Source organism: Macrobrachium rosenbergii, chromosome 18 (genome assembly GCF_040412425.1).
Source record: "Macrobrachium rosenbergii isolate ZJJX-2024 chromosome 18, ASM4041242v1, whole genome shotgun sequence".
NCBI classification, from domain to species: domain Eukaryota; kingdom Metazoa; phylum Arthropoda; class Malacostraca; order Decapoda; family Palaemonidae; genus Macrobrachium; species Macrobrachium rosenbergii.
The window spans coordinates 2,611,911-2,636,733 of record NC_089758.1 but is presented as its reverse complement, the minus strand read 5'-3'; the positions used below and the strand labels follow the sequence as shown (position 1 = coordinate 2,636,733).

Genomic DNA, 24,823 nt, shown 5'->3' with positions numbered 1-24,823 from the left:
CATAAAAATTCTCAATTCAAAGGTAAGAAAAAGGGTATTGGTTTATGGGATTGTAGGGGTATTCCCTCTCCCATTACTGAATTAGATGCTATAAACGGGCACAGCGTATAGCAATCTTCACATAATGTCTTGACTTGTTTTAGATAGTGAGAGGCAAATACTAACTTGCTTCTCCAGAAGGTCGTGTCCAAGATACTCTGCAGGGACCTGTTCTGTTTAAGAGCTACAGAGGTTGCTACTGCCCTGACCTCGTGCGTCTTTACTTTCAGAATCTTGTAGTCTATCTCTCTACATTCCATATTTGCTTCTTTTATCAACTGTCTGATAAAATAAAACAGAGCATTCTTCGACATCTATACAGAGAGCTTTTTGACTGAGCACCAAAGCCCTTCTGAATTCCTTCTTAAGTCCTTTGTCCTATCCAGGTAGAGCCTTAGAGCCCTTACCGGGAATAGGACTCTCTCTCTCTCCTCCCTTGTTATATCCGTTAGGTTCGGAATCTCGAACGTTCTGGGCTAGGGTTGTGACGAGTATTCATTTTTTGCAAGGAAGCCTAGTTGCAGTGAGCAGATTGCCTTGCCTTGTATAAAATCTATATTCTTGCTGAGAGCATGTATCTCACTAACTCTTTTCGCTGCGGCCAAACTGATCAAGAAAAGAGTTTTCATGGTGAGTCCTTTAAAGATGTCCTCTGCAAGGGATCAACCTACTCCCCATGAGGAACCTCAGGACCACGTCTAGGTTCCATGCTGGTGAGTTCTCTATATACAAATTTGGGTTACAGAAATATTGGAAGAGGACACATGGTTGTCCTTGCACCATCCTCTAAATACCTCCCACTTGGATTGGTATACCTTAATGGTGGATAACTTCCTTGATTTGCGATAGTGCCAGCTGCCTCCTTCGAAAAACTTCTGGCTCTTGTGAGTTTTCCGATAGTCCGAAAGCAGTTACTAGTAGCGCTTGTAGGTTTTGGTAATATCTTTCCAAGTGGGGTTGTTTGAGTAGATCTACTCTCTGAGGTAGGCTACTCAGGGATGTCCACCATCCAATCCAGTACTTCTGGGAACCAATCTCTTGTCGTTTAGTAAGGGGCCACAAGGGTCATTCCGGTCCTCTCATGTGACACAAATTTTTCAGTACCCTGTGTATTATCTTGAAATAGGGAAATGCATACACGTCCAAGTTGGACCAGTCCACCAGGAACGCAGTCTCTATGTATATAGCCCCGGGATCTGGTACTGGAGAGCAGTAAGTGTCCAACCTCTTTGTTTGCGCTGTGGCGAAGAGATCTATGCAAGGACGTCCCCAAAGTCCTGATGTAGCGTTCATTCTTTTGAGAGGACTTTATTTCCTGCTCAGAATGTCCGCCCTCACATTTTTTTCCCCCTTGGATAAAGTGGGTTACTAGTTTTACATTCTCTTCCTTTGCCCAAAGAAGAGATTCTCTTATTGTCTCGTATAGAGACCTGGAGTGAGTGCCCCTTGTTTGCTGATGTAGGCCAACGCTGCCGTGTTGTCGGTGTTGACCTGCACCTCTTTGTTCCCCACTGTGTTTGAACTCCTGAGAGCTAGAGGGATTGCAGTTAGTTCCTTCTAATTGATGTTTAACTCCTCCTGCTCTCTGGTCCAGGAGCCCGAGACTTTTATTTCCCTCGTGTTGCTCCCCATACTGAGTCCGGCCAGCGTCGGATAACAACACTAGGTCTGGGTTCCCCTAATATAGAGAAGGGACCTCCTGGAGCTTGACGGGGACGTTCCACCACTACAAATACGGTCTTATTGGTTCTGAAATGGGGATGCACTTGGTCTCCAATTCTATTTCCTTGTCCCAGTTCCGATTTAGATGAAACTGTAACGGGCATAGAATTAACCTCTCAAAGGAGACAAACCTTTCCAGCGAGGAAAGGGTTCCCAGCAGACTCATCCATTCCTTTGCCAAGCATGACTGTCTCTTTATAAAGTTCTGAAATTTTCATGAGGCTTGTCCTGTCTTTGCAATAAACGGAAAAAGCCCGAAAATCCTGACTCTGAATCTTCATCCTAAGGCATAGAATCTCTTGGGATGGGATCAGCTGAGATTTCTATCTGTTTATCAGTAGACCTAATTCTTTGTTAGGCGACTGTCTTGATGCCAGTGCATCTTGCGTCCTGAGCTAACTCCACGTCTTGGCTTCCAATATCTTGAAGCCTGACGTCCTGACGTCAATGCCTTGACGCTTGACGTCTTGGGTTCATTGACGCTTGTCATCATGGTGTTTCACTCCTAGATGCTTGACGCCACTGCATCCAGCGTCTAGAGTTTCATTCACGACGTTCAGCGTCTTAAACTTCTGGACGTCTAGAAGCTTTAGTTGGACGTCTATTATCCTTCTTCTGTTTGCCTGGTTGTCACGCTTGCAGCTGGGAAGACAAAGTCTGCTGCATATTTTATAGTAAAGCTATATGCGGGCTTCCTGCTGTTGGGGACAGGCTGGGAAGCCTCAACTCACGATTTTTATTTCCTTCTCATCGTCAATAATGGACCGTAGAGGGGTTCCGCAGACGAGTACCAATCCGAAGGAGGAAGAGGAGGATGTATGGAAGGCATCACAGTGTCCGCCACGCTCTTGCAGCCCGGTATCCTGACTGAATAGAACTGTCTACGTTTGTTCTTAGTAGGAGAGCTACCCTTGGGGCTGGAAGGGAAGAGCTCCGGGCTGCTGCTGTGGCTACAATCTGTAGTCTATGAAGTGTTATCATGACGTCCCTCAATATTGGGTAACTTGCTCTTGAGAGGTTTCGGCTCCAGAGCCAGACGTCAACCTTGTCTGTTTAGGCCGAAAGAGAGAGACCGAAACTATAAAACCTTTCCCGTGGACGAACTTCAGAAAATTCTTGGAGATCGGGTGCATGGGGACGTGAAAATACGCATCCTGGAGGTCCAGTGAGGCCATCCAGTCATGCTGTCTGACCGCTGCTAGAACCGATTTTGTCGTTTCTATAGCGACCTTTGTTTATTGCACAAAAACAGTTGAGCGCAATCCCGTCTAGCACCGGTCTCTAACCCCCCAAGCATTTGGGGATCAGGAATAACCGAATGTAGAATCCTGGGAATTCGGATCCTGAACTCTCTGTCTGGTCTCCTTTTGCAACATCATAGACACTTGTTGCTGTAGAACCTTTGCCTTGGTTCTGTCGTTGCATTTGGCAGAAAGGTCGAATTGTGTTACTAGAGGGGCCTACTCAGGCTGGACAGTCCGGCTCCTACCCCAACAAGGCAGTCTGCAGGAGAAGAAAGGCAGGTCCTCCTTCTTCCCTGTGTAGAGCCTCTTCTCGTTGTCATTCATCTACCCGCCCTAGAGGAACCTCTATCGGAGGGTGGACCACAAAAAGAGCTGAGATACCTGAAACACAGGAACCTCAGCCTTACTCTTTAGCGATGAAAGTCGTAGATAGGACTTTTCTTGCTGTTTTAGATCTTAAATCTTACGTGGTTTTCTGGGCCAAAGATGAAAAGGCCTCTATACCAAACCTTGAGAGAAGGGGTGAGAGGAAAAAAGAGGTATAAATCAATTCTGATTTTGATTGGACGTGACCCCATTATCCAGGAAAGAGCAAAGATGGGCCCTTTTCTTCAGGAGTCCCGCTGAGAAAGGTGCAGTTGATTCGTTGGAACTATCTCCGAGTCCTTTATCCATACACGACATCAGCTCCAGTTTGATACTAAACGCTAGACCTTGAGCTAGTTTGGTTGGAGGAAAAACAAAGGCTGTCTTTCATTGTTTCTCCTTCGAAAGTATCCATTCTTTCAATAAATGCTGCCCTTTAGACGCCTTCACAAGAGTAAATTCTGAAGGCGGGAACGAGGAGCAGTCAGGATAAATTTCTCTGGGAAAAATTTCCGAAAATAGCTTCATAAGCCTTTTCAAGTCTGATAAAAGCTGATGGCCTTTTATATTGTCTTCGTGAGAAATCTCTACAATAAGATTCACAGGAGAATGCGAGATATTATCATTCTCTTCTTCCGATTTTACTGAAGACGGAAGTAGCGGCGTCTTTCAAAATATCATCTTGACGCCTGGCGTCCCAGTCTCTTGGCGCCTGGCGTGTTGGCGTCCATTTTCTTGAAGCTTAATGTCTTGGCGTCCAGCTTCATGACGGCGCCGTGACGTCCTGGCGTCTAACTTCTCGACACTTGACGTCCAGGCGTCCAGCTTCTCTACGTCTGACATCCTGGCGTCCAGCTTCTCAACGCTCGACGTCCTGGCGTCCAGCTTCTCGATGCTCGACGTCCTGGCGTCCAGCTTCCGGCGCCGACGCCCTGGCGTCCATACTTCAACTTTCGCTGTCCCGTCAAACCTAGAGGTTACTTGAGAACTGGCCGCCTGTGCGACATCGGTCAAAGCTTCCTCCGGTTGACGTGCAGCAACCAATGGACGAAAAAACACTTTAACCTCGCCTTTCCTATGGCGAGGTGAGCGTCCTGGGAAACGTCAACAGGTACGCTCGAGGGGACGACTGCTCGGTAGCTAAAGCCTCTTGCCTCCCTTCGTCTGTCGACTTTCCTTCTCACAGGGGTTGGTGAGCTTGGAAGAGGTCTAGGACTAGGAGCACAACAGGACCGAGCAACCGCACCCTCCACTGCACTTGCACTAACAACATATTAACACTTGTATTTTTTAGGTCTCTTATCATCGATCACATATTATCCCTGTCTTCTGAGAGGGATTTTACCTGTTGGGCCAGGGTCTGAATGGCAGCCAACAAATCATTAAGTATTGGGTCCTTACCTGTTTCAGTAGGGGTTCAGAGACTACCACTACTGGGGAGAAGGATCAATAGGATAGTTATCAAGGGAAAAGAATTAACTATTCCTGGTTATATCAAGAAGAGTGAGAAACAGTACTCTTGGCTCTTCTGAGCCGGTCTTTCATTCCCGTTCTTCAGACATACTAAGTGGGGATCCAAGGAGACTTTAGCAAGCCGCTTGCATCCCCACACATACATTTTCACACTCGATGAAGTCAGATATGTTATAAGAAAATCCAAAGTGTACTTCACCAAAATAAGTTGCGAAAAAACACAGGCTACGAGCGAAATTCCATCGATGTTACCGACACAGCGGCAGGGAAGATCTGAGGAATAGTTGGAATGGTTCCAGGTACCTGGGTAGAGGGCGCACAGGTGGTTCACCTGACTACCGATCGGCGATTGCCGCGAGTTTTTGAAATTCTGCCGTGACGTCAGGGACTTAAGCTATATATATAACTACCAGGTAAGTTAGATGTTTAAAAACCTACCTTCTGAATCAACAAATGAGCAAGAAATGAACAGGCATGTCCTGAATTTACCAGTCCTCTACTTTAACAAATGGCCTGAATTTAAAATAATTACCTTTCATAAATAAAAGCCTCATTTTTGTTTATTTAAGAATTACTCCCCACAGCATGACTGGTTAGCTGAGATTAGACATTCTCAAAAGAAAGAATGCTCACTCTTTACCCACATCACCATCATCTGCCATTACGAACCACACCGAACTGACGCTGTCATTGCTCCAATTGGTAGGTTTCATAGGAGGTTAATTGTTAGATTAGACTACCTGATGCTTGCACAGGTCCTTGCCCTAAGGCAACCTGTATATGTGGTAAGGTGTGAAAAAGATTGAGGCCTGGTGTGGGGCTCCTGACTCTACCCAACAGAGACACTGCCAATATAATAAAGTGGTTTAAACTTGTGAAACAAATATATTTCATATTTTCAGTTCGCGAAGTAAACAATATCTTACTTAACTCTCACTAAGTTGATACGACCTTCTTTGAGCATTCTGGGTGACTGGAGATTTTAAGTTGTGGTTATAGGAATGATATATTCCCGTAAAACAGTAAAAAAGTCATATCGGGAAAGTGAGTAACTAAGCAATCAAGTCTTATAAACAAAAGTTGCTTTGCATTATGAAGACAAATTTATCTACCAAATCCTCACAGATAAAGGTACTCCTAAGTACTAGGCAGATGCCAGTGTAGTTAGCTAATCCCCTGCCATCCCACAAATATTTCAACAATATATCCATGAAATAACAAAAGACATCCTTTAGAAAAAATGGTGACTAAGATGACTGTATTTCTGATACTTTGCATTAATATACTGAACAACAGACATATTTCTATCAAAATAGAACAAATATTAATAAAGCCCTCACTTTGTTACCAGTGACTTTGGCAAAGGTGAAAGCCTGATGTAACTCTGAATTAGTCTGACGGAAACATTCTTCCACCAATAACTCTGACATTTTAAGAAACCTGAGCCTTAAATTTCAACATTTAGACGCTGATAAGGCCTCTTCTTTAATTAACCTTATTGACCAATACAGAGACCTCTTTCAGGCTGCACCAGGAAGGACAAGTGTCCTTGAACATGATGTTGATGTTGGGGAGGCTCAGCCTATCAAACAGTGCCCTTATAAGCTGAACCCCCTCAGAAAGGAGATAGTCAAGGAGGAGGTAAAGTATATATTGGATCATGACCTCACTGAATCAAGCTACAGCCCTTGGAGCTCCTGTGTTGTCTTGGTCAAGAAGGAGGGTGGTCAGCAAAGACTTTGTTTTGACTACTGTAAGGTAAACACAGTAACCAAGATTGATTCCTTCCCTTTGCCTCGTGTGGAAGATTGTACTGACCGCATTGGCGCAGCATGCTATATAAGTAAATTTGATTTATTTAAAAGGGTACTGGCAGGTTGGTCCTTCCCCTAGGGTAAGGAAAATATCCACCTTTCTAACAGGTGATGGTCTTTATGAATGTAAGGTCATGCCCTTTGGTATGAAGAATGCGGCCGCCATCTTCCAAAGATTGATGAATTATATTATGTGCAATCTGGAAGGTTGTGTGGTTTAATATTCTGATGACTGGGAAACACATGTAAAGAGAATTGAGGCATTGTTTAAGGTGCTGAGAAAGGCTGGTTTAGTAGTGAATGTAAGTAAGAGCATTTTTGCTCAGGCACAGGTTATTTATCTTGGACATGAGATTGGCCTGGGGAAAGTTGCTCCGAAGAGTGTTAATGTCGAAGCCATTCGAGCCTTTCCAGCACCTAAGAATAGAAGAGACATTAAGCATTTCCTAGGAATGGTAGGTTACTACCATAGGTTCTTTAAAAACTTTGCAGATTTAGCTAATCCTTTGACTGAATTATTAGAGAAAGATATCAAATTTATGTAGACTAATGAATGTCAGTGTTCTTTTGACAGGTTAAAGTCAGCGCTGGTAAGTTTCCCTATTTTGCGTTCACCCGACTTTTCTCTCCCTTTTTGTTTAGCCACTGATGCCAGTGACTTAGACTTAGGTCCTGTACTTCTACAGGAGGATTAAGACGGAACACTTCATCCTATTGCCAATTACTTGAAGAAACTTCTTCAAGCAGAGAAGCGGTACTCTACAATTGAGAAGGAGGGCTTGTGCTTAATTAGGGCCATTCTGCACTTTGAGGTCTATTTGTCCACCTCTGTCAGTGCAATTAAGGTCTACACAGACCAAAACCAGCTGGTCTTCATCAATAAATTTAAAGAGAAGAACCAACGTATTTTACGCTGGAGTCTACTACCCCAGGAGATGGATTTATCTGTTCAGCACATAGCTGGGTCTAAGAATATGGTCCCTGACGTCCTTTGAAGGTCGTTTCACTAAAGTTTTTGAGAACTCCGTGAAAAGATAGCTGCCTCCTTCTTTTTTTTTCAGAGATTTTCTTTCAAATGTGTATTTTTTTATTCAGAAACACTTATTCTTGTTTTAGAATAAGTATATTAATTTTTGGTCCTGTTTGACTTAGGATTATTTTTGCTTAGTCTTATCAAAAGGAATAAAATATTTTTTTTCTTGTAGAAGGGAGCTATCACAATTTCTTGAATTATTCATTGATTTTAAAGTAAATTTTCACTTTCTTTAAAAGTCCCATGAGGCTGGCGTTGGGCTTTTTCTGGCTTCTCCCATAAAGTGTTACCATATTTAATATAGTAGTATTTTACCTGTTTGTTTTTCCTTTCATATTCAACGAGCGAAGTGTTGTTTTGGTCTTTTCCCGATTCACTAATTCTCCCTGTTGTTCTCCGGTCTTCCCGATCTGATGTGGCGACCTGCCTGTTCTAGCGAAAGGATGGTTTTTCACCGTGGTCTCTGCTTTTCTTCGGGTTGTGTCCCGAAAGTATCGTAAGCACATTCCTACGAACAGTATCCTCTGCTGAGTTGCAGTGTTGGGGTTTGCCTTACACCCTCTTACCACGAGCTGTGCTGTGAATCAACCTGTTTGCCCACATGAAAGTGATTTGGGGCATAGTCTCCTAGAGTCATCAGGAGGCCCTCTGAGGTTGAAGAAGGGTGAGGGTTACCTACTTAATTCTTCGCTATTATATTACTATCAATAATTGCCATAGTGGATTGTTAAGTCATCGCCAGGACCATCGTCATCTCATCGCCCCTTGTTTTTTTCTTTTCCTGAGTGTTTTTGATGTAAAACCCCACCTCAAGGACAGATTTACTTAGCTAAATAAGCTATTTAATGTTCATATATTTTCTTCAGTGAAACAGTGAAGGTTTCCTTGTTATTGTTTACCATATACTGTATTGGAAATATTAGGTTTAAGGATATTTCTTCTCTCTTATGCCTCTCACTATTGTACGATAGTTGAAACTCTGATTTAGTACAAGTGTTGTTTTCTACCTCCTACTAGTTCTATCACTTATTCTACTGGATATGATAGTTAGCTAGGAGAATGATGGGAGTGACTGAGGTTTTATTTGCAAGTGAGTTTTCCTGTCCGTAGATCAGTTTTTGGGGGACGTTCCTTTCTAATATTTAAGTTCTTGGTTTGTTTTCCCTCTCCTGAGTGTCTCTTCTTGCTTGAGATCTGTGTTATTTTTGTCCGGAATCTTTGTCTAATTTGGCAATTGATTCTGGGAGAAGTGAATCTCTATAATATAAATAAAGATCTATTGTGGCTGTTGCATTAAAAATCAGGACTTCATAAAAATATACAGTCGACCCCTGGTTTCCATAGGGGATGTATACCACTACCCACTGCGAATAGCTCAAATCCATGAATACTTACAACCCCTCTAAAAATGCTTATAACTTCCTATTTTGATACTTCAAAACACCAAAAAAAAAAAAAAATCTAAAAATGCTTATACCTCAATATTTTAATAGTTTTATAAAAAAAAGTGCATTTAGTTATGGAAATATGAAAATATGGTATTTTGTGAACATTTCTCTATGAAAAATATCATGAATAGGTGAATTTTCCATGAATAATGTGTACATGTTCCACAGAGAAATCTGCAAATAGGTGAAGCCACGAGTCCAGAACCGCAAATAGGCTGGGGTCCACTGTATGTATGCATGTATGTGTATGTGTATGTGTATATATATATATATATATATATATATATATATATATATATATATATATATATATATATATATATATATATATATACATACAGTAAAACCCCCTATATTCGTGTTCTTATGATTCACACGATTTTCTGTGGAACATATCTATAAATTATTCATGAAAAATTTGGCAATTCGCGGACTTTTCATTGAGAAATATTCACTAATTAGTGTATTTTGATGTTATTTTCATGACTAAATACATTTTTTATGATAAACAAGGACTTACTAATAATCAAATACTATTAAGATTAATAATAATAATAACACTGTAAGATTAAATAACACTTAACTCAAAGAGAGAGAGAAACTGGTTTTCTCCCCTCCATTCAGGACAGACTTGGACCTCATTAAAGCGAAGATAGATGCTCAGAATTGATACTATTGAAATATTAAAATTATATTAAAGTACTACTGAAATTACATTAAAATTATATATGTGTTTCAGGATGATAGTATAACCATTTTTTGAGAGTACATTATATGATGAAACAATGATTTACAGTACTAATTTTCAAATATTAATATTAAGTTCAATAAGATTAAATAATAACACTGAATAAAGATACTAATTTCTCTCTCTCTCTCTCTCTTTTTTATTTGGATGAGAGAATATTTCTGAAGTAATATGTACGTATGTTTCTTTTGTATTATAAATAAATGATTTACCTAATAAGTACTAATTTTCAAATATTAATAATATTAATAATAATAATAATAATAATAATAGTAATAATAATAATAACAATTATAATAATAATAATAATAATAATAATACATTTTCCATGCATTTGTGTAGTAAATTATTTAACATTTTAAACAAACAAATATTGATTCCCAGTCTTTTAATGCTGACTAGAGAAAGGAGGGGGGAGGGTAAATGTCAATTTACTTGACAGTTTGACATATTGGCCAGAGGGGAAGAAATGTTGCACTCAGAAACTCTTGGATTTCAATCTTTTGATATCGTAAGGAGTTATTCTCCTCTCTCTCTCTATCTCTCTCTCTCGCCAAAGGGTAGAATGTGAGAAATGGATAGATAGATAAATAGATACCTAGTTCAGTCCTCTCTCTCTCTCTCTCTCTCTCTCAGGAAAAGATACTGTGTGAGTGTGTGTGTGTGTGTGTGTGTGTTCATAGTATTTTAAAAATGTGTAGTAAAGGTAATACATCTTTGGAAGACAAAAAACAGATATAATTTTTTTTTGTCAGCGAGATTAAAGAGATAAACTCTTCTCTTTCTCTCTCTCTCTCTCTCTTTTCTCTCTTTCTTTTGCCCCAGCCAGTCTTGTTGAATATGTCATAGTGGTAACTCACTCTCTCTCTGCTTTGGCTGGAAGGCTCAGATGTACGTATGTATATATTTTTAAGAATACTAGTGTTTAGGATGACTTTGAAACATTAATAATATAATTTCAAAGGTTAATACAGTAATAGGATAATAATTTAAGGTATATTTGATGTAGGATGATATTTTAAGTATACATTTGGTATTTGAACTTTCAAGAAAGGCAGTTAAAAGCATTTTTAGAGGGGGGGGGTAGCAAATATTTGCAGATTTTAACTATTCGCAGGGGATCTGGAACGCATCTCTTGTGAAAACAGGGGGTTTACTGTATATATATATATATATATATATATATATATATATATATATATATATATATATATATATATATATATATATATATATATATATATATAGATATATATAGAGATAGAGAGAGAGAGAGAGAGAGAGAGAGAGAGAGAGAGAGAGAGAGAGAGAGAGAGAGAGAGAGAGAGAGAGAGAATTAATGGGTTTGCAATGAAACAAATTCTTCAGCAATGCCTGCACTGTACTAAGTTAGCTAAATGAATGAAACCTGCTCATTTCAACAGAAGTATATCCTCATATATGCTCAGTTATCAAGGGCAAACAGCTAAAACATATAAAAGAATGCTATTGTTGCTATCGTACTTACTAATGCTATGTGACCAAGATTGTACCAGACATCTGCAACACTTTCATCTGATGCTAAACTCAAGGCTCTCTCAAAACAGGTAAGTGTCATGTCATATTGTTGGGCATAAAAACAACACAGGCCTAGGTTGTTAAAAATTTCACAGTTGTATATACCCATCTGCAGGAGCCGTCTGAAAATGACAATGAAGATGTTAGCAGGTACCTTAATTAGACAATGAATCCTTAAAATCTAAAATGTCACCAAAATATACAGTACTAGGGGACTTGTGCCATGATCACTACTAAAAACTAGGTTAATTCTTCTCTCTTATCAATGTTTGGATTTTGGGACCTAGCGAGCAAAGAAATTCCCACAGCAATGGCTAGTACTTCTTTTTAGAAAATGGTAATCATACTAAACCTAAAATATGTTTTAAATACACAAAACATAATTATATGTTTTTATCCAGTGGTAAGCATAATGCAACTCTAGTTTTTGAAGATATTATGGGGACTACAAGCATGTGGGCTCTGGTGTTAATAAGAGTAAAGTTCTTGTGCAATTACTGTTTATATTTAAAAACACATGGTGGCATATGGTTTTACGTACTTAGAAAATACTGAAAACTCAAGATAACTTGCATTTTTCCTATACAGATCTGAAATCTTTTATATATACTGTACATGTTTGTTGAAAGCTTGTATGGTTTTGAAGCTTGGTAACTAGCATGAAGTAAATTCCTCCCAGACTGCCCTCTCTTTCCCTCTTCCCCCTACCTTCTGCTTGTTCCAAGGGAAGTACAAGCAAAAGGGTAAGTGACCAGCAAGCACACTTTGACAGTAGAGGCCCAGTGCATGTGCCAAGCTTTCCCCAGGTGAGACAGTGGTGTGTATTCAGGGTTCACCACCTACCCATGCTTCATTGGCAGCTTCACTGGAGTACTTGCAGATGTTTCTGTTCCTTGTTATTCTGAGCAACCCATCTTCCACTGATGTTCCCGCTCCTGCTAAAGAACCCAATATTTTGAGCCTCTTGTAGTGGTTATCTTGTCTGTGGAGAGATGCCTTGTCTTCTATTGTAGCTAAGGAGAATAAGACTCGTGGATGGAGTAAGGTGAAGAAATGCAAGCATTTATCTTTTTCCTTCTCCCCCGTTGTTATCGGGCTCTTCCTCCAGTTCCTCCTTATCTTCTTTTGCCCTCTTCTTAGGAAAGAGAAGAAAGAGGTCTTGAAACCCCCTAACAAGAAGACCTGTCAGAATTCGAGAGAGTTCTTTCCTTCTTCAAGGGTTGGTGGCAATGCTAGCTTGCCTATGGGTGGTGTTTCTGCAACAAATAAGGTTAGCACAGGGTTCCCTGAGTGTTTTCATGAATCACGGTCTCCTAGTTCCTTCCCAAACATGAGGACTGCCTTGGATTCTTCCCTGTTCATACTTCTTCTGAGATACGAAAAAAATAGGTTTGGCACTGCCTTCATGCCCAATCCCCAGATGATGTGCATGCAGACAGAAAGTTTCCAAGTAATAGGTTAGCCTTGCATTATCATGCAGACCCTTGGGCAGTGGATGCTCTGTCCACAACTCTTGATGTGCTTGTGCACAATCCCCAGACTGCATAAGCAAACATAGAACTGATGTGTGACAGGTCACTGCATTATAATACCACTGAATATCATGGCAAGCTGCGTGCACATGACTGTGCAGACTGTACAGGTGTTCCTGGTTTGTCCAAGACTCCCATTGAGAGTGTGCATGATGGCACGTGAGTATTTGTCTGTAGCTTGTCTGGTTTCAGCTGATCATATACAAAAGTCTAAGGGAATATGGGGCATAGTTTTGAGCATTTAAGTCCACCTCAGCTCATGATTCAGTGATCAATTTCAATCAGTCGTGCCCGCAGCCCCGAGGGCACTCACCAGGGCAATCTTTCAGGAGAGGATCTAACTCATGCTTTGGGGAATCTGTTAATAAACATCTCCTTCAGAACCCCTTAAGGCAGGTTTAGAACAGCTTTTTCAAGATATCACTGGGCCTATTCTTAAGTTTAATGATCTCACAGAAGCAACCATTGCTTCTTCATCAAATCCTCCTCATCGATAAAGTGTACTTTACTGTGTATTCTGCTGGTAAGAAAATCTTTCCAACTACAGGTACCACGGTCGCTGCTTGCTCGTGGTGTCTTGGATCAGGTTAAGTCTGATCCACAATTCAGAATGTTCCTGGCTGTCCAGCAGAATAAGGAAGCCACTTTCTCTGCCACTGACATAACAGAGGAAGTTCTACATTCTACAGGATGCAGACACTACTACCCTTCAGGTTGACTATTCAGTCTGCAGACTGAGAAACCATCTCCCCTGGAAAGACTACATAAGAAGTTTCTCCCCTCTTCATTATAGAGTTAGGAACCATGGACTTTTAGGCAACACTGGGGTCAACCTTGGCTGAACATGCTTGCTGACTTCACTGTCCTGGAATCTTATCTGTTGTTGGTGTTGGTATGAAAGCCTCTGCATTTCTTCTTGAACCAAAGTGCAAACTATGAGAACTTTATCCTCAGATTTGTCCTAATGTCTGTGCTCGTCTCCAAACACATTCAGTCTTGCCTGTCATGCTGCTGGGCAATTGGCAGTGATGGCTCTCTTGGACACCAATTTCACTACCAGCCTACCCTCTGGGATCTCCCAAAGTTTTGGTCCTCTTGGCAAAGGTCAGGTGATACTGGAAAAGAAAGCACTGAAACTCATAGAAGACCTGGCTCTGGTCTTTTACAGTTGACTTTCTTGGCAAGTAGTTTTGTACTACAGACTTTGTTTATGGAGGAAATAATTTGCTCTGTCTTGCATTCCACTGGAAAGGGTAACTTAAATGCTTTCAGTAGATCTGTAGGATGTGCATTTTTAGATGCCCATTCATCAGTTCTCGAGAAAGTACCCTCAGGTGTTCATGTGAGTGTTCACCTTAGTGTCAGCTTGGATCCACTTGCAAGGGATTTGTACCTTGAGTTATTTCCACAACTGGCTGGTTTCAGTATGCTCAGAGATACAGTGGCTCCAGAACAGAGATAGCCTCCTTACCTTTTCTTATGAGCTGGAGATTGTGATAAACTGGAAGAAATTGGATCTTGTGCCAAAATGGCAGGCAAATACTGGGCATGCTCAAAGACATGGTAAGAGCGAGTTTTTTGGTAAGGCCTGCGCATGACAATGAAGTTCCTCTTGTGACAGAGACCTCCAGTTAGCTTGGCAGGTTCTTTTCTGTCAACTGTCATCTTTGGAGAAGCTTGTGCCACAGACACCTCTACCAGTGCTTTGTTATCTTGGAACGGCATTGTTTAGCCTCCAGCAACCCTCTCTGTCACCTTCTGCCCTTGAGTCAAGAGATAGAGAGGACCTTGCTTGGTGGCTGGGTGATGGGAAACTCTAGTGAGATTTCCTTTAAGCTCCAAACTTCCGGAGGTGTTCCTGTTCTTGGATAAATCAAACTAAAGAAGGGATAATTGCACAATTGGAGGTTTTCTCTTCATCTGGTGTGTGGACAATGGACTTCATCTGTACATCAACATCTGCAGTGTTGATGAGCAACAATCTGGACATCTTCACCTTCTCCTCCTGTCAGTCTGAATTGCTGGGTGATTGACAGGAGAGTTTGTCATGCTAAGTCTCAGTATGCCAAGTGGTATCCAGATTTACTAGCTCTTCTGGTTGAGGCACCCAAAAATTCCCCTTTGGCACAACTAATATGCACCAGGGGAGTGGACTATCTTCTCCAATGGTGTTGTAGATGGGGTCTTTCTCTGGTAGTAGCTACTTTTCAGCAAGTAGCAGACTTACTTGTCCACCTTTGTCAAGACAATTTCTATTCTTTCTTGGAAGAGTTGTTCATGCTCAAAGGAGCTTCAAACAGTCTCACCCACAGAGGAAACTTTGGGCTCACAGGAGAGATGGGACTTTCCCCCTCTGTAGCCTAACTCGGGGCTGTTATGACATGGAACTTAATTGGCCTTTAGCTGGAACATACTGGAAAAGCTGAGTGGTTGCCCTTTACTGTAAGCACAAAGAGAAGCTTTTGTTAGGGGAAGTAGATGAGGAAATCTGCAATCTGCTATATAATGAGTCTGACTGGAGAGAGACTTCTCTTATGGCACCCGTGATGTAAGACGGTCCACTTCACTTGGTATACATCTGCTGTGGACATATGAATATAGCCTACCTCACATACAGCCTCGACAAGGCGATCCAGCAGATCAGGATACCACTCTGCTTGTGGGCAATCAGGGATGACCAGGGTCGTCCTAAAACCAGGAGTGACCAATGCTGGTTGATAACTCGATGAATAAAACTGAACAAGGGAAGGGCACCCTCAAGAGCATCCCACGAGTCTGGCATGGGAGAGAACTCCAGGAGCTTCCTGTTTAACCATGTGGCAAACTGATCAATCACCACTGTTCCCCAAACCTTGAAGAGTATTTCAATGATATGCAGAAGCAAGGACCACTCCACCTCATTACCTGCTCCTGGTGACTAGGGTGGTCTGCCATTACATTCCAACTGTCAGTGATATACTGAATCTAGCTAAAAGCTTGATGATATGGCAAGCTGCCACCTTGTGCACCTGTCTTACCAATAGAGAGAGAGAGAGAGAGAGAGAGAGAGAGAGAGAGAGAGAGAGAGAGAGAGAGAGAGAGAGAGAGAGAGAGAGAGAGAGAGAACAATTTGGAATATATATATACTGTATTAGAAGTCATATCTCTAAAAAGAGCAGCAAGCAGCAATGTGCTTTTCTCAAACATACTGAAGCTGACGCCTCAGTGACTGGAAAACATTCACATTCACAGATGGCAACAGGATAAACTGGATGTTCTTCTGAACAAATACAATAGTTACTTTGAGCTGATACGAACATCAGGGTCCCAGATTTATAACTTTCATAAGCACATTCAACATCTACTGATGCCTTTCTGTTAGATCTGAGCCTTGTGTTGCTGAAAAATATGATGACTAACTGCATGAACATCTGCATATTGGGTCAAAATGATTTGTCACTGACAGCTAAGATTTGTTGAAGTTTTGAGCTAAATAGGAAGTTTAAGGAAATGAGCAGCAGCATAAATGTAAACCTTATTTCTTGCAAGTTTGATAAACCTGGTGATAAGTGGAGTGCACTGATAATATCAAGAGAAGGAAGGATATTCAACAAGGTCTCTGCCAGAGAAACACAATTGTAGGCATGATAACAGTAAAAAATATGGATAAAGTAAAAATATTAGTGTAGGGATATGTTAATACACTGTATGAACATTTCATAACATGGCAAACCTGACACTTCTTATAGATATGATATTTTTATGATAAAATAAGGTTTTACTTATACTTACCTGGTAGTTACATATAGCTGTCGTCTCTGACGCGCGGCAGAATTTTAAATTTCGCGCTAGCGCTAAAAACACCTAGGTGATCCCTCTACCAGCGCCCTCTATAGGTAACAAGGAACTATCCCAACAATGTTCTAGAACCCATTAAGTTTTAAGCCCACTTGACATGAGAGGGGAGGTGGGCGGGTTTACTCATGTAACTACCAGGTAAGTATAAGTAAAACCTTATTTTATCATAAAAATATCATTTTTACTTATAGGACTTACCTGGTAGTTACATATAGCTGATTGGCACCTTTAGAGGGGTGGGATCATGTCAGCCACATATATTGTTAGAAATCAAAAACATGAATTTTAGTTCCTTACCTTGAAGGATTGCTGACTCAGCGGTTACTGCCTCTGTAGTCTGCTTATCCCTCGATTGTATAGACAGGATATAAAGGATCCGGTGTCAGATACAATCTGTTAGTACTTGCCGTGAGGACAACGCCGTGACGGACAAGACTTAGTATGCCCTTGCTCTGGGCGCAGAACCAAATTAACAATAAGGGATCACCTCTATCACCAAAATATAAAATTAAAAACTTTCAACCATAAAATTAAAAGATTGTAGGTACTCTAAACCAACAACATAGTACCTACAAACGACGCAACCAAACTCAATTTCTAACTTCAAGGAGAAAATGTTAGTCGGATAGGGTTGCCCCTCTTTCTCCCTCACCCACCACCGTGTCAGTAACTACTAAAGGCCCTAAGGTACTGCCATTGTCAAAATCAGTCTTCAATTCTGACAAGTAATGCGATGCGAAGATCGACTTACATCGCCAAAATGTAGAATTCACAATCTTTTGCACTGAGAGGTTGTGCCTGAAAGCCAAAGAAGTAGCTACAGCTCTTATCTCATGTGCTCTCACTTTCAGAGTTCCCGTGTCTGAGTCCTGACAATTCACATGGGCTTCTGAAATAACTTCTCTTAAGAAGAAAGCAAGAGCATTCTTAGAAAGTGGTCTTGACGGGTTTCTCACAGAACACCACAAGTTCTCCGAAGAGCCCTGATACCTTTTGTTCGGTGAATATAGAACTTTAAGGCTCTCACCGGGCACAACAATCTCTCTTGTTCTCCTTCTCCCACAAGATCTGAAAGGCTCTTAATGCTGAAAGACCTCGGCCATGGTCTGGACGCATCTTCGTTCTTCGCTAAGAACCTAAGAGAGGAAGAACATACAGCTTTTCCTTGAGAGAAACCAATAGTTTTGTCCAAGGCATGAACCTCACTCACCCTCCTGGCTGTTGCGAGTGTTACTAGAAAAATAGTTTTCTTAGTAAAGTTTCTCAGCGATGCATTTGCCAAAGGCTCGAATTGATCTGAACAAATCCATTTAAGAACGATGTCCAAATTCCATGCTATTTGTTTAGGAACTTTCGTCTTTGAGGTATTAAAAGACTTAAGTAAATCTGTTAGATCCTGATTGTTCGAGATGTCTATACCTCTGTGCTTAAATACCGACGCAAGCATTGATCGATACCCCTTAATCGTGCTCAAAGACAATCCTTTCTCCTTAAAAAGGGATAGCAAGAACTTCGCTATTTGATTTAGAGAGGTTTTAGAAGACGAAACTCCATGTCTATTGCACCAGTCTCTAAACTGATTCCATCTAGCCTGGTATACTGCGTCCGAAGACTTTCTTCTGGGTCGCGCAATAGCGCTTGCAACCTCCTTTGAAAAACCTCTCTTCCTGAGGAGTCGCTCGACAGTCTGCAGGCGACAAGCCGTAGAGCGGACAAATTCTGATGGAACCTCAGGAAGTGGGGTTGTCTGAGTAGATCTTTCCTCGACGGGAGGATCCTCGGAAAATCTCAGAGGAGGAGGAGAAGATCTGGGAACCATTCCTCGATGGCCAGAAAGGAACGATTAGAGTCATCTTGGTGTTCTTGTGGTTCCTGAACTTTTCCAAGACCTTCCTGATAATTTTGAACGGTGGAAAAGCGTAAAGATCTAGGCAATCCCAACTCATTGTCATTGCATCCACCCAAAGTGCCTTGTCGTCCGGATCTGGGGAGCAATATACTGGGAGGCGTTTTGTTCTGTCTGTTGCAAACAGGTCTACTAGCGGACAACCCCACAGATTCCACAATCGTTTGCAAACCTGCGGATGTAAGGTCCATTCCGTGGGCAAGACTTGATTCTTCCTGCTTAAAAGATCCGCTGTTACATTCCTCTCGCCTTTTATGAACCTGGTCAATAACGTGACCTCGTTCTCTTCCGACCATTCTAAAAGTTCCTTGGTCGTCTGATACAGGGAGAAGGAATGAGTGCCCCCTTGCCTCTTGATATAAGCAAGAGCTGTCGTGTTGTCCGACTGAACTAGAATAACCTTGCCTTTTACTTCTTGCTGAAATTGCATCAGGGCTAGATGTACCGCTTTCAGTTCTTTCACATTTATGTGCAGTTCTTTCTGCTCTTCCTGCCACAGGCCCAACATTCCTTGTTGTCTAAAGTCGCTCCCACCCCTGATCCGGCGTCTGACAAGAGTGTGAGGTCTGGGTTCTTGATAAAAGAGAAATTCCCTCCTGTAGCCTTTCCTTGAATTCCACCAGAACAGCTCCTTCTTGATCTGATCTGAGATCTTGAAAAGAAAGGAACTGGATGGGTTTTGCGTGGCCATTGGCTTTGTAGATAAAACTGCAGAGGCCTCATCTTGAGTCTCCCAGTTTTACGAACTTCTCCATCGAGGCTAAGGTCCCCAGTAAGCTCATCCACTGGTTGGCTGAGCAAACCTCGCGATGTAGAAAGTCGTCTATCATGTTTAGACAAGACTCTACTCTCCGTATTGATGGAGAAGCCTGAAAAGTCAGAGAGTCCATTCTCACTCCCAAATAAACTATCTGCTGTGATGGTGACAGGGACGATTTCGGAACATTGACTAGTAGGCCTAGTTCCTTTACCAGAGATAATGTCTTCATAAGGTCCTCCACACATTTGGCTTTGGAGTGTGCTTTCAGAAGCCAGTCGTCCAGATACATTGACATCCTTATTCCTTGCAAGTGAAGATTCTTTGCCACCGTTGACAGAACTCTTGTAAACACTTGAGGTGCAGTTGACAGTCCGAAACAAAGAGCTCTGAACTGGAAAACTTTGCCTTGGAAAACAAACCTCAGGAACTTCCTTGATTCCTGATGGATAGGAACGTGGAAGTACGCATCCTGGAGGTCTATCGAGACCATCCAGTCGCCCGGTTGAAGAGATGCTAACACCGACTCTGTCGTTTCCATCGAAAATTTCGTCTTCTTTACGAAAACGTTCAATGCGCTCACGTCTAGAACCGGCCTCCAACCTCCCGACGCCTTTGAAACTAAAAAGAGACGGTTGTAAAACCCCGGAGAGCATGGGGTCGGCACTAATTCGATGGCTTGTTTCCTTAGTAGTGCTTCTACTTCTTCTCGAAGGGCGCAAAACTTCTGAGAGTCGTTGGAGTATGCTGGAAAAACGACTGGAGCGTCCGATAGAGGGGGCTTTTGTTGGAATGGGATGGAGTACCCCTCTCGGATCACCTGTAAGGTCCAAGGATCTTGAGTGACCTTTTGCCAGGCTTCCGAGAACGACTGGAGTCTGGCACCTACTGCTATGTGGAGGACAGCACACTCATTTCTTTTGTTGAAAATTGGAAGGTCGAGTAGAAGATTTTCCTTTCCCACGAAACTTGGAAAAGGGCCGAGAAGCAGACTTGCCCCTGAACGTCTTGGAAGTGTCCGAAAACACCGAAGTTTTGGTGGAAGTAGCTACCGGAGTAGTCTTCTTCGGCTTCTTTGCTGACTGAGCCAACAGGTCCTGTGTTGCTTTTTGTGTGAGAGCTTCAGCAGTCTCTCGAACTAATTCCTTCGGGAACAAGTGGTCCTTCGACAAAGGAGCAAAGAGGAGAGCAGACCTCTGGCTGCGGGAAACACCCTTCGCCAAAAAAGAGCACCAGAGTTGTCGTTTCTTCAGAACTCCGGTTGCAAAAACCGAAGTTAGCTCCAAGGCACAATCGCATACCCCCTTGTCTATGCAGTCGACTACCGAAGTGAAATCCGTCGACTGCGCATCCGAAAGTCCGAATTCTTTGACTTTCCTAGCCAGAGCCGCCACTGACCAATCAAGGAAACTGATGACCTCCACAACAGCGAAAATACTCTTGAGAAGATGATCCAACTCTGACTGCGTGAAAAAGATCTTCGCTGATTGAAGAGCTGTGTGACGACTTGAATCCACTAGACTGGAGAAGTCTCCTTGAGCGGAGGCAGACACACCCAAAGAAAAACGTTCTCCAGTCTCGTACCACATGCGGCTGCGATGAGCCAATCTGGAGGGTGGAAGACAAAACATACTCTTGCCTTGCTCTCTCTTGTCTGAGAGCCAGGAATTAATTTTCTTGATAGCCTTCTTGGCCGAAATCGCCAAAACTAGGCGTGTAAAAGGAGCTGGATCCGAGGCGTTATCCCTCTTAAACTGCGATCTGGGAGAAGCCGGAGTCGAAGGCTTAAAAGAGTCCCCAAAGTTTTCCACGAAAAACTTGAGTAACTCCTTATAACCCGAAGATTTCTCCTTGATTCCTGGAAAGTCCTCTTCTATTTCTACATCTTCTTCGATTTCTTCGTCTACAGAAGACACAGGAGACAATTGGTGCACAGGAACAGTTTCCTGACGAAAAGTAGGTCGTGCGGAATCTAAAGTCTTACGACCATGCCGATGTGGCGCCGAATCCGTCAAGTGTGGCGCCGCGCCAAGCTGAAGTGGCGCCGCGCCATGCTGAAGTGGCGTTTCGTCAACCGAACGTGGCGAATCCGGAGCCAGAGAAGAATGCTGAAGCGTCTGGTTGAGCCTCTTCATTGGTGCATGCGAAGTGGGAGGCTCTTGAGTCAAGACTTGTGGCGCATTCGAAGGAAGTGTCTCCGCAACAGGTGCTCCCGAAGCAGCACGAGCGCCACAAAAGAACTGAATAAGATCCGTCAATTTGTCCGTGACTTGAGCGACAAAACGGGGATCTTGTTGACCGGTAGTAGGAGGAGGCACTATCTGCGATGAGGCTGGACGAGATGTAGACGCTCCTGGAACGGAAACACGCTTATTACGGGCAATAGTACGCGTAGGTTCCTTCCGACGAGGGGGCTGATCTACTGAAGAGGCGGAGGAAAAAGGTTCAGGATCCTCCCAGAAGCTACAGCCCGCATGCGGATCCGTCAACGATCTTTTCTTCGGAATCGCTGCAGGAGAGACGGCGCGAGACCTCTTGAGAGGGCGAGAAGAATGCTTGAAGCGTCCACCTCGAGGAGGAGTCAACGAATCATCACCACTAGAAGACACATCCCCAGCAGCGCCTTTTCTATGGCGTGCAGGAAGCATCCTGGTGCACAACAGGAATACTTGAGGGGGTGACTGCTCGGGAGCAAGCCCCACTCTCCTTTCGGTTTTCGACATGCCCTCTCCTGAACCAGGGAGTCCGACAGAGGTCTAGACCTGGGAGAACGAGTGGGCCGAACAGACACCTCCTCCACTAACACTTCACTTCGAGGAGCCAATTTTTTCAATGGCTTGGCCCATCGTCTGGATGGCTGAAAGCACAGCTGAAAATTTAGTGTCCATTTGGACTTTTAACTCTGACACGGTGATAGGATTGGGATCAACAGGGTCGGACAAAGGAGAGTTAATAGGAGAGGGGTTAACAGATTGAATTACCTGCCCTACAGACTTAGCAGATGATGACCTCTGCGAAGCTTTCCTAACTCTGTCCTTTTCTAACTTCCGTAGATATTTCTCTAAGGCTGACCATTCATCCGTTGTTAGATGCATACATTCCTCACATGTATTCTCTGAATTACAAAATTTACCCCTACATGAAGAGCAAACTGAATGGGGGTCGATAGCCATTAGGCAAACGAGTCCTACAGCCTAAAGCACAATATCTATACTGGGAACCAGAATCAGACATATTGTACAAAGAATTAATTCCGACCACAAAAGCAAAGCGCTAGCTAGCAAAAAACCACAAAGAAATACTTAAGTATAAATTGCAGACAAAAAATTCAACCACAAAACGAGACCGTGTTACCGGTCTCTCGGCAGAAAACTTAATGGGTTCTAGAACATTGTTGGGATAGTTCCTTGTTACCTATAGAGGGCGCTGGTAGAGGGATCACCTAGGTGTTTTTAGCACTAGCGCGAAATTTAAAATTCTGCCGCGCGTCAGAGACGACAGCTATATGTAACTACCAGGTAAGTCCTATAAGTAAAAATAGGTTGCTGTTAGAGAAAAATATATAATGTTTATTGTTGTTCTAGTATCCATTACACAATGAACAACCAACAAACACAAAAACAATCAAAGTATCATAATTTCAAGCTTCACAACCCAGTCGAGAATTGTGACTTCACAGAAAACGTGGACAACTTGACACGACTGGCTGAAGAAGAAGTGATAGACTCCCAACAGGTGAGTGGGCAGTACCCTGCCACTCACCTGCCTGCCACCAATTAATCACCTTGTTACCAAGATTCAATGACCATTTCCAGCATATGCTAAGAATACTGTACCGCTGTTTAAAAGACAATGGTTTGCATTCTCATAGGGACAAAGACCCTTGTGAATAAAGCACTAATAAGTCTACAGCCGAAAGTGTGGCTCTGCATGTGTTTCTACTTGCGCTAGCTGATCTAGAGAAGAAGAGCACTTTCTTCTCTGCTCTGAAAAGGAAACTTCTTGGCTCAAATATATAGATGTCAATGGAGTCTCTAATATCAATCAATCCACTGCTGCTGCATTTGCTAAAGTATCTAGAAGAAAATGCAATTCTCAAGCTGATCTACTTCAGAGATCACTGACACATTCTTCAAAGTAGCTGAGCAATCAAGCAGCACAGGTGCTTGACGTTGCAACAGGTAATGTCAGATAAACATACCTGTCCACGAAAGGATGAACATGCATAATGATCTTTAGCAAAAGTTGCCATATATACACTGATGATTTGAATAGTCAATATACATCATATATTATAATTATTTGGTAAATGCAGATAATAATAATAATAAAGCAACAATAAAAAATATATCCACCAAAAACAAATTTAAATATGTATATACTGTATATATAAAATTAACTCATCAAAGAAACAAAGCTAACTGCAAAACATGATCACTTAAGACATACAAGTCACGCCAAAATGGAGAAGAAAATGCTAATAAACTTTAAATTGTGAATGTGAATAAATCTGTTAACACCATAAACGATTAACCAAGCCAGTATGTAACCTGAAACCTACTTACATACCTAACTTTGGGTCAGAGAAAAAACTGAGTGGACACTAACAAACCAAAAAGCTAATTATCCTAATCCCTTTATAACAGGAACACCAAAAATACTGCTAAGTCAAATTAAAAAAAAAAGGAAAACAGAGCTCTCAATAAGCACTTAAGTGCACTAATTACAAAAAATTTACCAAAGAAGTGCAAGAAACTGATCATAAGAAGACAGAAATGCTATGGCAAATGGGTAAAACTGACGGGACTAAACAATCCCTACATAAATTCCTTATGGAGTCTGGGGAACAAAAGTTTCCTTTTTAGCAAGGACCTACTGCACTGCTCACCTGTCAGAGATTTGCGGTCTCCTTGCTCCCTCTCCTTCAAAGAAGGGTTCTCTAGGAACGTGGTACAGATAAATGGCATTATAAATTATGTGTTTGTTATTAGATGTTCATTATCAATACGTTTCATGCATGGAAAGAGAATGAAAATTTTCTGCCATTCTACCATACCTGTAAAATCTCAAAGCTACTTCAGGTTGATCACTGTAGAAGTGGTGAGTACCGATGCATGCAATGGCTTCAACATGGGTGGCATCATAGTGGAGAACATCTCTGTAGAACTTGACAGCTTTTGTGAGGTCATGCAAACCTTCATATATTCTGCAAGAAACACAGTTTGAAGTTGACAAAAGAGTAAACATTACTTTCCCTATCATCAAGGTCTGATAATTGCCATATATTGTTTTTCATCATAAGTTAACATAAAATATTGTGAAATTTTTAGATGTTTACCCAGAACAT

General features: G+C 42.0%; 1 protein-coding gene across 5 annotated transcripts in view; it reads right to left on the bottom strand.

The window, feature by feature from the left end:
- BBS8 (tetratricopeptide repeat protein 8) overlaps nt 1–24,823 on the bottom strand; it is a 132,738-nt gene that overhangs the window by 38,682 nt on the left and 69,233 nt on the right. For all 5 annotated transcript variants that reach the window (XR_010855910.1, XR_010855909.1, XR_010855912.1 and 2 more), the window contains exons 7-8: nt 24,533–24,682; nt 11,395–11,566 (exon numbers count right to left, since the gene is read on the bottom strand). Coding sequence is in view for 1 of the 5 variants with exons in the window: in XM_067120071.1 (XP_066976172.1) it covers nt 11,395–11,566; nt 24,533–24,682 (322 nt within the window). In the remaining 4 variants the exon portion in view is untranslated. The remainder of the gene's footprint in view (nt 1–11,394; nt 11,567–24,532; nt 24,683–24,823) is intronic.